The sequence below is a fragment of the Heterodontus francisci genome, chromosome 37 (genome assembly GCF_036365525.1).
Source record: "Heterodontus francisci isolate sHetFra1 chromosome 37, sHetFra1.hap1, whole genome shotgun sequence".
Taxonomy (NCBI): domain Eukaryota; kingdom Metazoa; phylum Chordata; class Chondrichthyes; order Heterodontiformes; family Heterodontidae; genus Heterodontus; species Heterodontus francisci.
In genome coordinates this window covers 11,115,401-11,133,188 of record NC_090407.1, presented here as the reverse complement: position 1 = coordinate 11,133,188, position 17,788 = coordinate 11,115,401, and the positions used below count along the sequence as shown (strand labels likewise).

Sequence of the window (17,788 nt, the reverse complement as noted above, 5' to 3'; positions counted from 1 at the left end):
ATATATATGTTAGTTTATTTTAAATATATTTACTGTGCAAAAGATTACACCATTAGCCATACAATGTCTATACCGTTTACTCTTACGTCAGTATCATTTTTATTAAACTTTTACATGGTATGAGTGACCTCTACAGTGTTCAATGTCATTAAGAAACTGAAAGGATAAGGACATGAAAACACAATATGGTTTATCAAAGCAGTTCCCTTTATAGATTGTGCACAATCGTTTCTATAATGGATTCTTCCCAACCATCTAATATTTCAGAAGAAAACCCTGAAATTTTCTTCTTACCCCTTCCCTACAATAAATAACAATTGAATACTTATCTATTTGCGTGCAGTATACCATAGATCCCCAACCAGTTGCCTTCTTTATGTAGTATATAAAACTCCATTAAAATACATGACCTAAACACCTGAATTAATTAAGTTATTAACTAATATCAAACACTGTCAGAATCAGTGAATCCTCACAGATTAATCAATGATAAAGTGAAGTTAATCGACATTCTTTGCAATATTTTTATTTTAAATCATAATGTACTAATTATAATAGAAATATCAAACTTTTATGTAAGATAAATCATTTCTAAATATTGATAATCACGAACAAAATAGTGCAGCTGTTTTAATTTTTGCATTTTGTTTTTAAACTATTACTCAAGATCAATCATACAACTCAAGAAACCCAAGTCACACAACACTCAATCCTCCATTTGTATTCATCATAAAACCCAATCATATTTCCAACCAATATAATAAAAGCAAAATACTGCAGATGCTGGAAATCTGATACAAAAACAAGAAATGCTGGAAATACTCAGCAGGTCCGGCAGCATCTGTGGAGAGAGAAGCAGAGTTAACTGACCCGTCACTGACCTGAAACGTTAACTCTGCTTCTCTCTCCACAGATGCTGCCGGACCTGCTGAGTATTTCCAGCATTTCTTGTTTTTATTTCACATTTCCAACCAGATATTCCTCAATTTTTGTTGAGCTATATCAATTGAAATTCTGATGCACATATTCCCAATTATATACTGAAAGTGATTTTTCTAATCACAAGTCTTGCTTGAGTTCATGTGCATAATAGTAAGAAAAGTTAAAAAAAACACATTTATAAGAAATAATTGACGATAGGTGGTAAAGAATGAGCGATGGCCAGCAATGAGTTTAACTAATTCAATGCCAGGAGTCCACTAACAATCAAGATTGTAATGATGTTCAAAGCAAGTGATTGAACTGCTGCCTTGTAAATCTCTGGTAACTATAAATTATCTTAGATCTAGCAATAAACATCAACGAAATAAACAATAGCGAAAATAAACTTGGAGATTTAATGGTTGGTTTCTAATGTATAAATGCCAGTCTCATATGTGTGTATGTGATGATACATGACTATATAATTCAAACTGAAGTACCAGTTAATATCCAAATAATAGCAATAAAACGTATTAAAAAAAAGAAAAGGGATGAGTGATTGAACTTTTGCTCCAATAAAAATAAGCTTCTATAGCAAAGTGAAAGGCAATTTGAGCCCCATGTGTTACAAATCATGTTAAAAATGCAAAAGGTTTAAATAGGGAATTTTTTTTTTAAACAAACAATCAAGTTCTGAAACAAACTAAAATCGATCTTGAGTAATAATTTTTTTTTAAATACAAAAATTTAAACAGCATCTGTGGAGAGAGAAGCAGAGTTAACTGACCCGTCACTGACCTGAAACGTTAACTCTGCTTCTCTCTCCACAGATGCTGTTTAAATTTTTGTGCATTGATATTAGTTAATACCTTCATTAATTCAGGGTGTACAGGTCATGTGTATTTTAATTGTGTTTCATATACAACTGAGCACAGTGACAGCATCCTTGACATTCTTCCTGTGATTGCAAGGTCACATGATAACAACTGAGGCAGGACATTCAGTTCATCCAACCAGAAAAACGCTGAAGTTTCAGCATTACAACATTCAAATTATTTCTTACATGGTTCCAAATTTTCATTCCTTCTACTCTATCCTGAAGTCCTTTCCATGTATTGACCACTTGTGTACAATATAATACAAGTCCTAAATTTGGGCTTCGCTAGTGTTAGTCTGTGTCCTTTTGTGACTCAACCACTATTGAACAGAAAATGCATCATAAAGTTATTCTCATGCACCCCCCAAAGGCCAGCTCAGAAGAATATTAGCAGATCCTGAGATTACCCATCTGCTGCCTCCTCAGCTGTAGTGAAGACATGGTCTAAATTATCCTCAAGTTTAAAAGAAGAGAAAAACAGTGCTGAAAGCTGTCCTAGTTCAGACATTGGTCTCAATGACTTTAGCTGGGCAGCAGGATCAATCTCACTATTTGCTGGTTAGGCCTCAGCTGGAATATTGTGTCCAATCTAGGCACCACACTTCAGGAGTTATATCAAAGCCTTGGGGAGGATGCAGAGGAGATTTACTAGAACAGTACCAAGAATGAGGGACTTCGGTTATGTGGAGAGACTATAGAAGCTGGGATTCTTCTCCTTGGAGCAGAGAAGGCTAAGGGGAGATTTAATAGAGGTGTACAAAAGCATGAAGGGTTTTGATAGATTCAATAAGGAAAAAGTGTTTCCTCTGTGAGAAAGGTCAGTAACCAGAGGACATAGATTTAAAGTAATTGGCAAAAGACCCAGAGGTGAAATGAGGAGTATTTTTTTTTTATCCTGCAGCAAGTTATGATGATCTAGCACTGTCTGAAAGGGTGGTGTAAAATTCAATAATAACTTTCAAAAGGGAATTGGATAAATTTAAAACTGTGTGATGTCTTGGAGATGATCGATGTACTTCCACACCCAATGACAGCAGTCTTTTAAACTGTCTTCCTTTGCGCTCACTTTTATTTCTTTAGAAGCAGTTACAATTGTTCAACACATGTTACAACTTTGAATTTCTCAAAAAATGCTGTTAAGGCTTTACAAACTACAGCCAGTCTGGAACGTTCAGATCAAATTGTGGGAAAATTACTGGGTTGTGTAACTGTTCTGTAACATGCCCAAATAATATTACCTCATTAAATACAATGGAGATGAAAGCCATGCATCAAATCAATGAGTATACCTTCCTTGCATAAAACTTAATGTCACACTGAGAACAATGAGAACTCATGAGTGAATTCCTGGCTTGGAAAAATATTAGTCCAACCACAACTTGTTCCCAGAAAAATAAATTGCAATCACAAATCAGTCTGAGAAAAATACAAACAGTGTAAGTTATAAATCAGTGACTGCTTAATACAAGACAGCCATGGTCATATTAGACCAGATGGTGTTGAAAGTAAATTTGAAATTAATAGAAAGCTTGCACCCTTTTAATAAAATGGCGCATTACAATACTTTACCTGTAAATATAATACTCTGTCGAGTGCTCTGAACCATGTGCTGATATACTGTGGAGCAGAATGCCAACTTGTAACATTTTAACTTTAAAGAGGATGGAAAATACTTTGCATCTTCACCCCACAGTCTGTATTGGATAGAATGACGTAACAGAGGAAAATTTCAGGCTGAAGCAGTGGTAACTTTCTGCAGAATTCTAACTATCGAAGTGTGGAAAGCCAAATGTCGCAGGACATTATATAGCAAGACAATAAATTATTTGCAGTATTTACCCCCACCCCACATAAGGGCTGGATTTTACAGCCCCTCAACATCGTGGCTGAGAGGCCTGTTAAATGCTTGCAGGAGCGGCCTGCCACGACCCACGACGCTGAGAAAGCCCTGCTGGATATTAACGGCAGCGGCGAGGCCTCAGTGTGGCATAAAAATATGGAAATGAGGTAAATAAAAATGCAAATCAATTTACCTGCTCCCGAATGCTGTCTCACGCTGCTTTTACGGTCACTGGCAGCAACTTGCGCGTCTTCAGAACTCCATATGTAGTTCCGAGGCAAGACACTGGTGGGGAGGGGGAGGAATAAATTTTTCAGGGTGGTGGGTGGGTGGGGGTGGGGGGGTGCGGGGTAAACTATTCCTATTGGTTGTGGGGATGGTGGGAAGGGGTAGAGGCTGAAGTTCGGTGGGGGGAAGTTCGGAATTTCAAAAAGTTTTTTTGGGGGGGATAGGTCAATTTATGTATTGAGTACTCAGTGGGGAGGAGTGGAACAGGGAATTCAAAGTTAAATTAAACTTTTATCGACATTTTTATCAAACCGGCTTCTTTAAATATTTAAATCTCTCCTGAAGGGCTTCAGGCCCTTTAAAAATGGCACTGGCACCTGCGCTGTGGCTCCAGACACGATTACTGGGGACGCGGCCGCCGCCCCCTCAACATCATTGGGGGCAGCCGATCTGCCCCCTCCATTTATACGAGCCCCTGTGCGTAATCTCGCGGGGGCTCTGTGGCAGCACTTCCGTGTCGGAAGACCGCCGACTTCATAGTGCGCTGCCATGGAGCACGGACGCTGATAAAATTCAGCCCAAAATGTCCGTAGGAAAGAGAAGCAATGTAGCTCCTTTAATTGGCCAAAACAATAGCCCTACAATTTGTTTCCCCAAAACAAAGCAGAAGAGGATGCATAACATTTCTGAGTTCTTACTAAGCAGAATTATTTTCTCTTCTTCCATGTGTGAATCTTCCTCACTTAGGAATACAGAAGAGGATGATTGACCATTCACTGAAATTATTTGATCAATGTGAATTTTCAAACCATCTACTGGGATGGTATTTCCAGAGACCTTTGACTACTGAGTCAAAATAAGACAATGTAATCTTATAAATCAATCACTGGAGAGGTGACTTTTAAGATACTGCTTGCAGCTTTAGGTACCCTATCAACAAAAGGACATTGGTTTCGTGGAGAAGGTGCCAAGAAGAGCAGTAAGGATGATTTCAGGACAAGGCTTTAAAAGTTGGAAATTAATGCTTGCAATAACAGCGCCAAGCACTCAGCATTGATATGACATTACTCTGTTCACAGAAGCATTACCCATTCAAAATAAATGGCTAACTACTTTGGTCATAACCACAATGAAGAATGTCTAACACACACAAACCAAGCATTTGTCCACTATTATCAGCAACAGTATTATCTTGTCTATAATTATGAACAAAAACTCACAGGCAAGGCAATTTAAATGTATAATATAAAATGTTCTACTAATATGCTGAAAGAAGTTTCCACAAAAAACAAGTGTAAAAAGAATGCTGCCATAAAAAGATAGATAATGTAAATTACTTCACTCGGGAACGAGAAGAACTCTGAAGTGAATATTACAAATGATCATATTAAAATCTTCCATCTGTGTACACTTCCTACTAACATCCTCCATTATAAATTCCTATGTCCACATTTTAATGCAAGCTGACTCTGTAAACCTGCCTGTCATATTGTTACTGAACCCTCCTGCACTGATGGTATTTCAGCCCCACTATTGGTGGAATGGTGTAATTATATCTATGTTTACAGAGTTTATATAAACAGCCTCCATTATAAAGTGAGGACATAGAAAGTTATACAGGAAATACATAAAAAGAGAGACAGAATGTATGACTTTACAATGGGGACTAAATTACAACTGCATGCCCTGGTCCAACTATTCTCCCATTTAACCCGCTGCAGCTGTAAACTACACTTGGTTTTGGTAACCTTCGTGCAAAACTACAGACAATTCAGTTAATTTTTTTTCCTGTGGAAATCAAAATCATTGCAGTTCACGAAATAACAATTCACTTACAGCAATGAATATATACAAAGCTACAAAACCAGATACATGCCAAGCAGAGAGAAATGTTGCTTTAAAGGTGTCAATAGCTAACGAATCAACTGCCACAAGATGAGGAGAGACCGTGGTAGTGGTAATGTCACTGAACTAGTAATCCGGAGGTCCAGGCTAATGGGGACAGGTTCAAGTTCCAGTACAGCAGCCGGTGGAATTTAAATTCAATTAATTAATAAAATTAATAATGGAATTAAAAGCTAGTCCCAGCAATGGTACCATGAAACTATCATCGATTGTCGTTAAAAACGCACCTGGTTCACTAAGGTCCTTTTAGGGAAGGAAATATGACATCCTTACCTGGTCTAGCCTACATGTGATTCCAGACCCACAGCAAAGTGGCTGACTCTTAATTGCCCTCTGAAATGGCCTAGCAAGCCATTCAGTTGTCAAGGGCAATTAGAGGTGGGAAGAAATGCTGGCCTTGCCAGTGACACCCAATCCCATGAAAGAATAGGAAAAAAAATTCATTTTTAATTACAGAAACTAATTTGTCCCAAGAAACATTGAGGCTTAATTTAAGCTAAAAAAAAAAAATCAGCAAAATAAATCTTAATCCATGGTAAATTTCCTCAATATTGTGGTTAGCTGTATTAGCATTTTATTTTTATTTATTTATTTATTTAGTGATACAGCACTGAAACAGGCCCTTTGGCCCACCGAGTCTGTGCCGACCAACAACCACCCATTTATACTAATCCGACATGAACCCCATATTCCCTACCACATCCCCACCATTCTCCTACCACCTCCCTACACTAGGGGCAATTTACAATGGCCAATTTACCTATCAACCTGCAAGTCTTTGGCTGTGGGAGGAAACCGGAGCACCCGGCAGAAACCCACGTGGTCACAGGGAGAACTTGCAAACTCCGCACAGGCAGTACCCAGAACTGAACCCGGGTCACTGGAGCTGTGAGGCTGCGGTGCTAACCACTGCGCCATTTCTGTTGTCATCTTTTTCCTACCTCCTCTCCCAAGGGTTTGACTTTTCCCGATACAGGATTCTGAGGGTACCAGTTACATTTGGTACCTGATCATTCTTAATGTGCAAGTCTAGACAGTGAGGACTTGAAATTCTGAGAGTCCTGTTTTGTCCCCAAAATTACAATAGAGCAAGATTCCTGTCCACCTGAGCTGTAGACCCAATCCCAATTTGCGAAGGCGGGGCCATTTGTATGATTGGTGAAGTTGGACTGCACCGGTGGGTGCATCAGAGGTGCCTGCACGGCTGACCCACTCCAAATGGCCAAAATGAGTAAGGAAAGACAAATTATTTAAAGTAATTATTAAAAATTGGCAAGTCATGTTGCAGCTGTACAGAACCTTAGTTAGGTCACACTTAGAATATTGCGTGCAATTCCAGTCGCCACACTACCAGAAGGATGTGGAGGCTTTGGAAAGGGTACAGAGGAAGTTTACCAGGATGTTGCCTGGTCTGGAGGGCATTAGCTATGAGGAGAGGTTGGCAAAACTCGGATTGTTTTCACTGGAACGACGGAGGTGGAGGGGTGACATGATAGAGGTTTACAAAGTTATGAGCGGCATGGACAGAGTGGATAGTCAGAAGCTTTTTCCCAGGGTGGAAGAGTCAGTTACTAGGGGACATAGGTTTAAGTTGCGAGGGGCAAAGTTTAGAGGGGATGTGCGAGGCAAATTTTTTTACACAGAGGGTGGTGAGTGCCTGGAACTTGCTGCCAGGCGAGGTGGTGGAAGCAGATACGATAGCGACGTTTAAGAGGCATCTTGACAAATATATGAATAGGAAGGGAATAGAGGGATATGGGCCCCGGAAGTACAGAAGGTGTTAGTTTAGGCAGGCATCAAGATCGGCGCAGGCTTGGATGGCCGAATGGCCTGTTCCTGTGCTGTACTGTTCTTTGTTTTTTGTTCTTTAAGAGATCACTTCTGGATCCTTTGTGGTTTTTGAAAGGCTCAGTATGGGGCCCACATCAGTTTTGACTGGCTTAGGTCCCACAGTGTATAAGGAGAATCTAATGGGTGGAATTTCTGGGGTAACCCGAGAAGCTCTCACAGCTACGCCCTGGAAAACGCCCAAGGGGGAAGGAGAAGTGGTAGGTATAAAATTCACTGAATTCCCTTACCAAATTTCGAACTGGATCTTACACAACACATAAAATTGACAGATCTGGGTTCATCCCAAATTCCAGCCCCACACAGGTGATCTGCTAGCTCTAGGTCCTCCCTGGCCATGTGGCACTCTAATCCACCAAAGGAGCACCCTCAACCAACTTCCACACATGTCTGCATATTCCAGCACAGGTCACAGGCAATGAGTAGGTGGGCACTGGAGGGTTAAACCTGAAACAGTGCCGGCATTCCAAAAGGAGCCACCGAGCCTAATCCTACCCTAAGAAGAGCAGGGGGATGTCGTGCAGGTGAACATGTAAGGTTATCTTTCAGCTGAAGGGAAGATAAATGTTTTGCATCACCAATCACATCAATGTTTACTTTATGTGGCAACATTTCATACAAATCCATTTAACAGGATACTAGTGAATCTCACATTCAGAGATGTAAATATGAAAGGAGTTTATAGTATTATAATTTAGATGGGAGTCTTTGATTACTAATCCATTTAAAAAGGGTCCTTCAATCAAAACTATTGGAGAACCACTACTCTAGAGTAGTCATTGTTTACTTGCTCTCAGATTTTCCATTTGCCTCTTTGGGGAAATTGCAGTGCTCTGCCTTGGACCCGACCCAAAAGTTTGAACTCAGGGTATATGGAAAATTAGAATGAGACCACATTATACCAACCTGTGAGGCAGTACATTGGCACATCAATACACTACATCACATAACTGTTCATGATTTGAAACAATTTTCAAAGCAAAATATAGAAATGACAACAGACCTTTTGAAATAGCTGCAGTGAATAATCTTTATTCATGGGAACCGCTTATCATCTATGAATGAAACAAACCAGATCCAAAAAGATCCAAGTTCCCACATGCAGATTAGAAATAAAAGAAAAAGGGTTTCCACAGTCGGAGTTGTACAGAAATGGAATATGGCAATTTGTTTCTGAATGACTGTGTAGTGCAACAGAAAAAATGTAATTACACTGCTTGGTAGAACAAGCAGATTCTCTAAAACTTTCACTATCAAGGGGTCACGTTTGTTCTACTAATTAACAAACACCTATCAATTAAGACCTGCTGCAAGGATCCATCTGCCTCAAGTATACCTTGAAGTTAACCCTAGTACCCAACAGATGGTATAAATAAAAAGACTTTTAACTATAAAACTGGGCTTATAAATAAAAATGTTCAATTTAATCTGGCAGATTTCTAGCCACACCTGTGTAAAGGAATAATTATCTAAAAGAAGAATGTAGTTTAATCTGTGGCAAGTTCAGAATTTTCATTTCAAATACAGCCCTGCAACCAAGTTCTCAAGTCAGTTAGTATTTCCAAGATACGATGAGGTATAAAATGTTGGATTACAAGGTGTCTGAAAATCACAGCAGTACACTCACTAAAATTCAAAATTCATCTTAATTGTTGTTTACCATGTACCCAAGCAAATAACTTTGATTTGAAACCTCATTTCTTTTTAAATTAAAAAATGATCCCTCTGGACTGCATCTGCATTTATATAATCTAATGCCGTGGTGCTTGGCCATCTTGCCAACTAAAATGGCACAGGTAGTAGATATGGTAGTGTAGCGGCTATGTTACTGGACAATAATAGAGGCTTGGACTAATAAATGTGAAAAACAGAGAATATGAGTTCAAATCCCACCGTGGCAGTTTAAGAATTTGGTTTTTGTTTAAAAATATCTGAAAATAAAAAAAAACTGGTATCAGTAAAGGTGACCATGAGTCTGTCAATTTTGCATTTAAAAAAGCCAGTACACTAATGTTCTTGAGGTAAGGCAACCTGCCATCCTTACTGGTCTGATCTATAGGTGACTCTAGTCTCACACCTATGTTATTGAATCTTAACTACCCTCTGAAGTAGCCTGGCAAGCTACTCAGTTCAGTGCAATAAATGCCAGCAATGGCCATATCCCAGAAATAAATAAAAGAAATTGGGTAAAACTAAGTACCATCTCCTACTGGAACAGAATTGTGATATATATGTGTTAGCACCCCCAACCTTGCTGGTTGAAGTCAGAGAAAGGAAAAGCAGGTGGCGTGTCTAACAGGCAGTCAACCTGCTACAGTCTGTTTTGTGTCCCGACCAAAGTTGAAGTGCACCCCCAATATATCAAATAGGGGGCTGCAGCTGATTACAATATTGTGATATACAGATATACAATAAGACTGATTGGATAAGCAAAGAAAAAAAGAAAGAACTTGCATTTATATTGCACCTTTATCGTAGTAAAATATCTCAAGGCGCTTCACAGGAACATAATTTGACACCAAGTCACATAAGGAGATATTAAGACAGATGACCAAAAGCTTGGTCAAAGAGATAAGGAATGCCTTAAAGGAGGACAGAGAGGCAGAGAATGTAGGGCCGAGGCAGCTGAAAGCACAGCCATCATTGGCAGAACAATTAAAGTAGGGGATGCATGAGGCCAGAATCGGGTGGATGGGTGCATAAAGTCTAGTATTTCCCTATATGTTAACAATTTAGGTCCTCTTTACATCAAGTAAGGAATGCTTATGACTGCCAATCCAGTCTGTTAAATAGAGGCAGGCTAAAGAACAGTGAGGTGATGCCCGTACAATGCTCTATTGGACCCCTGATCTCGAAGGAAAGCTTGCTTGTAAAATTCCAACTATTCAAAACAATTGCGCTTAACTTGAACATCCCTTTGTTCTTTCTGTCCATTTTTGTTTAAAACTGCAAATGCCATGGCATCATTGAGGATCAGCAGGAGTCATCAGCAATGTGAGGAAGCTGAATTAGCATTCACATTATTGACATTACAATAGAACCCAAGTTATTAACACAGCACTTATGTTATTTTAGCTCCTTCAACCAGATGAAGGAACTAAATTAATATAAGTAGGTTATGAGTAACTCCATTGAGGCATTTAATCAATGCAGCAGTTTCAGTTTGACTGAATCCCTGGCTCTCTATCAGTGCCATGTCTTTTTTATTGTTTTAATTTCTTCTTCCTTCTGTCCTTGTCCTTGGACAGAGCAGGTTTAGCAGATGCATTGCATGCAATAGTTAATTATTTTCCTGGCAGGAGAACGCTGGAGCAATCCCCAAATGTTGCTACACAATAAGAAGTGCCATGAGAGGAGAAGGGAAAGAGTCAAAGAGAGAAGAGACAGAGACATGGAGAAGAAAATGAGAAATAACTGTACCACTAAGGCATAGCAAGCTTACGTTCCAATAACCATACCCACAGATAGAAAGCTCACCAGTAATTTCAAACCCATCAGCGAGTGCCAAATCTCAGCTACGGCATCACGAAAGTAATAAAATCGGTAGCTGGTTATTTCTGTGTGAGAAAGTTGGGGAAAAAATGGGAAGCAAGTCAGTGTGCATCACTTCCAAAGTTAGGCGTGTATTCCAATTTTTGTGAAGACTCATTTTATTTAATTAAGTTCATTAAACTGAGAGTGTGTTACTTATTAATATTTTGAAATTATACCAAGCCCTAAGACATAAATTGTCTTAGCTTCTGGCTGCAATTAATTTTGAAATTGAGCTGTGTGTAAACTAAGTTCTATTTAGTCATTAGATAGTACAGAACTTGAGAATTGCTGAATATAGAGACATGTTGTCAAAGTTTTTCGTTTTGCACTCATCAGGACAATCTGCAAGAATACCAATGTAAGGAAAAACAACAACTTTACACTGTATGAGAAGAGAGTTCTGATTGGTTGGTGAGTGAACTCTGGTAGAGGCATTGCCACAGAGAATGTACCAGTTTACAGTGACTGACAGTTTACTCCCAAGTTTTTTTTAAAATTTAAACCAGGCAGCTTGACTCCGATTGGTCATTCCTCTGATTGAGGAATGAACCAGCGAATGGCTGTCACTTTTTTTTTAGCAGAAACAGGCGCAATGTTTGTACATGTTCTTTCTGTCTGCAAAGAACATAGCCCTGTGTATTAATATATGTAGCTTCCAGTACACACAAATGCGCCACACTGCGAGCCCTAATGACAATCTTAAATTGGTTGTCAGCATAATTCTTAGCACACTGAGGATTATTTAGGCCATACGTCCCAAAGACTGGTGGATCGTATCAAACAACATGTCCCTTCTGCTGTTGCAATGTACAATGTACAAGCCGTACCCAATAAGCCCGTGCTTGCAAAACTCAAAACACAGTGTCCAACATTAGATGTGATTCCACGATTGGACAACATTTGCAGACAGAAAGAACATGTACAAACATTGCACCTGTTTCAGATAAACAAAATAAGTGACAGCCATTCGCTGGTTCATTCCTCAGGACAATGCCTTGACAAATCCGAGTCAAGCTGCCTGGTTTAAATTTCAAATAAAGCTTGGCAGTTAACGGTCAGTCACCGTAAACTGGTGCATTCTCCATGGTAAAGCCTCTATCAATCAGAGTTCACTTGCCAACCAATCAGCACTCTCTTCTCATACAGTATAAAGTTGTTGTTTTCCCTTACATTGATATTCTTGCGGATTGTCCTGATGAGCGCATGATGAAAAGCTTCGACAACATGTCTCTATTTTCAGCAATACTTAAGTTCTATTTGATAAGTAAGCCTACTGTATGGCACCACAGATACATGAAACCCTGCATGTAAACATCAATTCTAAGAGTTGGCAAAATAGTCAGATGTTATAATGTAAATTCCATCCTTGAAATACTGATTTAAATATAGTTAAATCACCCAAAATGGCTCCCCAAACATATGCAGCAAATATTTGAGTCATATAACTCAGACGATCATAGGTTCAATTCTTCATGCTCAGTTAGCTGACGTGTCGGGGCAGTAGGCAGGACATTAAAATTGACCTCAGCACCTCGAGTTGAAAAGCTTGATGACTACCATAGATATTTGAGGAGAACGGCATCCACTTCAGCTGCAATTGGCCCCCCACATTGGAATAGTCATCTATATTCATGGTCAAGGTTCACATATGAATAATGGTCACTAGCTGGTACAAAGCTTATGACTCCCCCATTGCTTTTTTCTTCTTTTATGTGTCAAAGTGCCTGGCCTGCATTTGGTGCTTCCTCACAAGTAGCTGAGTTTTAGATCTTCTCTATGAGAAACACAGGAAAAATATCCAGGCCTTATCACCTTCACGCCATAATGCAGCACCTTGAAAATCCAGTGTATTGAGTCATAGTGCTGCTTCTGAAAAATACATGAATGTTTCAGCAACTGTACTAAAATTAAGCACCAGAATTCAAAACTGAAATACTGTGATTTTCAATTTCAAGGATACCAAAAATAGTATACAAAATGAAATAATCTACTATCAAACAGCTACCACAGATTTCACCCTAATACCCTTCCCTTCCTCCAACAATCCCCTTCCTCTCCAGATCTTCCCTTCCTCATGAGGTCTCTCCTTCCTCCCACAATCTATAGGTTTTTAAAACACAAGCTTGGTTTCACCCACTCACTACTTCTCGACTATTCTCTCTTGATCTTCTGAACTTTGACAGTGTCCTATACAATCAGTTTGGCCCTTTGTGGTACTGCATATTAGAGCATTAATATGCTAATGCATTGATTAGATTGGTACAAATTGGGAATTCACTCATGTGAGTATGTAATTATGGACAACACAACGCAATCTCACCCTGGGGAGGGAGAGGGAATCTTTTTCTCTTCAAAAACAGATGCCACTCCCATTGGCTGTTTTTTGCATTTTGTGCCGCTCATACAGCTGCATAGGTAAAGATATGGGAGTAAGTTTTCCCTTCTGCCTTCAGTGGAAGCTCCCCAGTGCAAGAACCACAGGTACTCACCAAGTGGGAAATTACAGCTGTTACCCCACAATTTACCACTTCAGATGCAGTGCATCAGAATGCCCAGTCATTTCTTTTAATTTTCCTTCAGTGAAACATCACATTGCTGAAATGATCATTTTTGACCATGGAATATTAAAAGATTTCATAGTGTTATTTTGTTAAGGGAATGCTGCAAATTAACTATATGCTTGTCTAATTTAAATTTAATGTTTTTTTCATAAGAAATTTCCACTTTCTCCCAGGGTCATGCAATGACTTTACACAAAAGAGATTGGATGATGTGATCCCTGGCTGTCCACCCATGTTCCTCTTAGTTAGCTGCAAGTATTCTTACATCACCATGGTTCTATGGTTCCATTTTATAATGATCATATGCAGTCCCTTAATCAGAACTTGTTTATTGATCTGAAAAAATATCTATTAATTCAATTTAAGCAATTGGAACAAAACTTGAGGCTTTTGAGCACAATTTATATTGAAATTATCAAATAGTTTGAACTAAACAACTTCAAATTGACAGGAGTAGACTGTATACCAATTATTCAGTAACTCAAATTAAACAATTTCAAATTAACAGTAACCTATCAATTAAGGACTCCCACTATTTAATACATTTATAACAATTTTAAAAGCTGAAAAGTTACAGATCTGGCAAACATAATCTTCTGCATGGTGTGTGCCATCTGAAGAACTACATGTACAGCGATACTCTGGCTACCTCTAGTGACTGCAGTCGGTAAAGCAGCACATACACAACTTCCAGCCTAATTTAATTCACTTTATGGTGACACATAGGATTAAAAGTACATTCCATATTCCCATATGTCCTAACTGTGTACAATAACATGTCTCTAAAAATCTGTTGCTTATGATAGGGCATTGTATAGTGAGCAGTCAAACAGACTCTTACTTCAAAGAACATCTCCAGTCAGCTGACTTTAGGCAAACTCATCAAGGTGCAGGACTGGATAGTCTTCCCGGGTACATGAAAAAAAAAGCAGACACTGTTTCAACCATCTTTTCTCACAATATGAAAAGAAAAGAGCAACCAGCAATAAAGTTCTTTATTGCGCATATGCTCTATCAGAACAGCAAGGACTGACTGGAGTAAGAGACTCAACTCAAAAAGTTTCATCCTTCAAGGCTTAAGGCCAAGCCAAATTCTTGCCAATTCGGTGAGGGAACTAGATATGGCGCAGGGGGCAACGGTAGAATCAAGGAAGAGAAGACAGTTAAAAACATTTTAAAATAGGAGTTGTGATGACTGAGGCTGTTATAGAATTTGGTTTGCTGTCTAAAATTATCCCACCAAAACACAAATTGACATATAAAGTCTAAATAATCAAATTAGGATTTTATGTACATTTCTTATTTAGCAAGGAAGATCATTTATCAAGATTGCAAAGATATCACATTTAAGTACTATATTCTTTTCTTCAACTAAATTAAACAAGGCACAGTACCCAGTTCCACCCCAAATTTCACCTCCACCTTCTCTATTGGCGGTCTACTATAAAACTGCCCTCCAGTCTCAGGAATTTAGGGGTCTCTTAAGTTGAATCAATTGAAATTCTGAATTCAGTTAAAGTCTTCTCCCAGTGATCTTGGATAATCCAAATCATACTGAAATTTATTATTTATTACTAGGTTTGTAGAACTGATAGTTTTGCATGTTCTGCAGGAGCCACATTTTTAACCTCGTTTTTTAGTCTACGGAACTGAAAGTGATGCCAAAAAGCATGCTCTGGTTATGTGGTATGGTGTTAAGAAACAATTCCATGAAAATAATTACTTACAAATGCTACTTGACAAAGCAGGAGAAAATACCCTGTTACGACCAGGTGAGAAAGGTTTCTAGGGGTCTTTTACTGTCTTCACCTGGTCTTATTGAAACAAGGTTTGATTTTTAAACACAGTGTGTTTTGAGCTCCCCCCTTGGTGAATCCTTGTCACCACTTTCTAATTATAAGGCAAATAATTGAGCACACCAGGTTTTCTTAGGTTTAAAGAAGCAAAGTGAAATTTATTCAACCTTAAACTTAAATTCTAATTCAGTTAACGCCTAAGGATACACGCCGCGCCCCACGCTAGCATGCATACGCGATACGCACATGCAAATAGAGAGAGAGAAAAGAGAAGAAAAAATTAAAGAGAGGTTTGAGGCAATCTCTGAAGAGAGTTTTTTTTTACTGTACTTCAAGCTCGCTGTAAGGTCCTTGATTGTAGGTAGTCTTGCTTTTCGTTGAGGCCTAGTATTCTTCTTAAACCTTGTTCACTGTAGGAAACTTTTCTCTCTTGGGGTTCATGTGTCTTTAATGATTTCCAAAGCTGGTGAGAGCGAAATGAGAGCAGACAGGAGAGAGGTCTTTTCCAGTCCAGGAGCGAACAGTTTTCTGAGTTTTAACCCCTTACCAGTTCAAATTTTTAAAATGCCAACAATCAGCCAGTCATGTGACTAAACTGGTCTGACCACGTCTGTTTGTGTATTTGGCCATCTTAGTAGTTAACCTAGAATGCTTCAACGTCTGGTAATCAAAAGTCCATTGTGGATTAAATTGAAGCAGGGAATTGCCCCTTTGTCCTTTGAAGTACTGTCTGTTGATATGCTAATATCTCTCTCCAGCCAAAGTCTCCAATTGTTTTTTAAAGCAAGTTCTTTCTTCGCCAACAACAGTTTAAAATCAATATTCATGTGGCGAAATTAATTTTCCTCATTCTTGGCAGGTGGGGCTTGCCTGACAACTCCAATAATAATTTTGGTTCAAATTCCTATTCTGGGGATTTCACATCTAGTTTTGTTTTTCCAGGACTTGTTTGTAGGTCAAGCCCTGATCATTTGCATCTGTTTCTAATTTAACACATTCACAATAAAAGATTAAAATCCCTACAAATGACCAAACATTTAAGAGTTACGAGGAACATACAAAATGAGATGTCCCTGCAGTTGACTGGCAACTAAATATACAAACTGGGTAGTTTTATTTTAATTAAAAAATGTCAACAGATGAAACTCTCCGCCGAACAAAGGCGGTGGAGGTGTGCCACCACCACCCGGTAAACGGGACCTGGAACAAGCAGAGATCAGCAGCTGCCAGCCTCTCAATCCAGTGCCGGGAAGTAATCACTAATAAAGTTGTTCATGCAAAATGAAAATTCATCAATGCACTGCAGTGCAAAGCATCACAAGCTGGTGACACACTGACAGTTTCTGATTACACAGATCTATATACTAGATACAGAGATAGGGAATTGATTCTAAACACATTGACTATTATACAGTGTAGTATATTTACATTCAACAAATGTGGAGATTAGTTTTACTAGATGAGTGACATTGTTAAATTAGTATCTGCAATGACATAGAGTGGTTTAATCCTTACTTTAAATAAGATCACATCATGACGCAGCAACCCAAGGATCTTGGTGATGTAAAACACTACAAAAGTAGCTGGAAGGATTTAATGCACATTACATACAAATACACTTTAAAATGTCTGTTTCATTTATCCAATACTTCTGGATCACATGTTTTGATTGTTCTAATTCTGTTTCCTGATTTCAGCCACCTCTCTGTGGAAAACTAAAAGTCTCCTAACAGGGAGGAAGTGAATAATTATAGGGAGAGCTCACTGAGCCACTATTGCACACTCCTACCTAATAGCATCAGAGAAAGACAGCAGCCAGGAAGCAAGTCCTCCACCTGCCTCTCAACCATATCGCCCGTAGGTAAAGGTGGGGGAAGAAAGCTTGCATATTAATAAAAGAAATGAAGACAACATCTGGTTATTCTGAAGATTCCTATATTCAGGTGCTATACAGCTTCAAAAAAGTCTGTGGCTTTTGTTTCCTGAAATGTACTTCACCCTGAAATTTAAAATACATTCCCTGCCTCTTCAGATTGTGAGCTGACCTAATACTGACGGCAAAATTGGCAGAAGTCTCGTAGCTGAACTGGAATGACTGTTTTCAAAAGAATAATAACCCATCAGTGCAGAAATGCAAATTAAAGCTTTATGACTGGCACATGCTGTTTCCATATGTATTATATAATTATTTCTGCTCATACTTTTCATTTTGAATGGGTAATAGTTCAATACAAGGGCAATTGTCCTCTCAATTACTTGCCAAGCAAACTGCCCATTT

General features: G+C 38.8%; 1 protein-coding gene across 27 annotated transcripts in view; it reads right to left on the bottom strand.

Moving 5' to 3' along the window:
- Nucleotides 1–17,788, bottom strand: part of LOC137352058 (protein polyglycylase TTLL10-like) — a 367,140-nt gene that overhangs the window by 323,188 nt on the left and 26,164 nt on the right. For 6 of the 27 annotated variants that reach the window (XM_068017082.1, XM_068017097.1, XM_068017091.1 and 3 more), the window contains exons 3-4: nt 14,556–14,618; nt 11,097–11,176 (exon numbers count right to left, since the gene is read on the bottom strand). The exons of 16 other annotated variants lie outside the window; for them this stretch is intronic. Coding sequence is in view for 3 of the 11 variants with exons in the window: in XM_068017072.1 (XP_067873173.1) it covers nt 14,556–14,567 (12 nt within the window). In the remaining 8 variants the exon portion in view is untranslated. Of the gene's footprint in view, nt 1–11,096; nt 11,177–12,965; nt 13,023–14,555; nt 14,619–17,788 lie in introns of all 27 variants that reach the window. 5 more of the 27 variants (XM_068017072.1, XM_068017073.1, XM_068017074.1 and 2 more) reach the window with 3 other exon arrangements.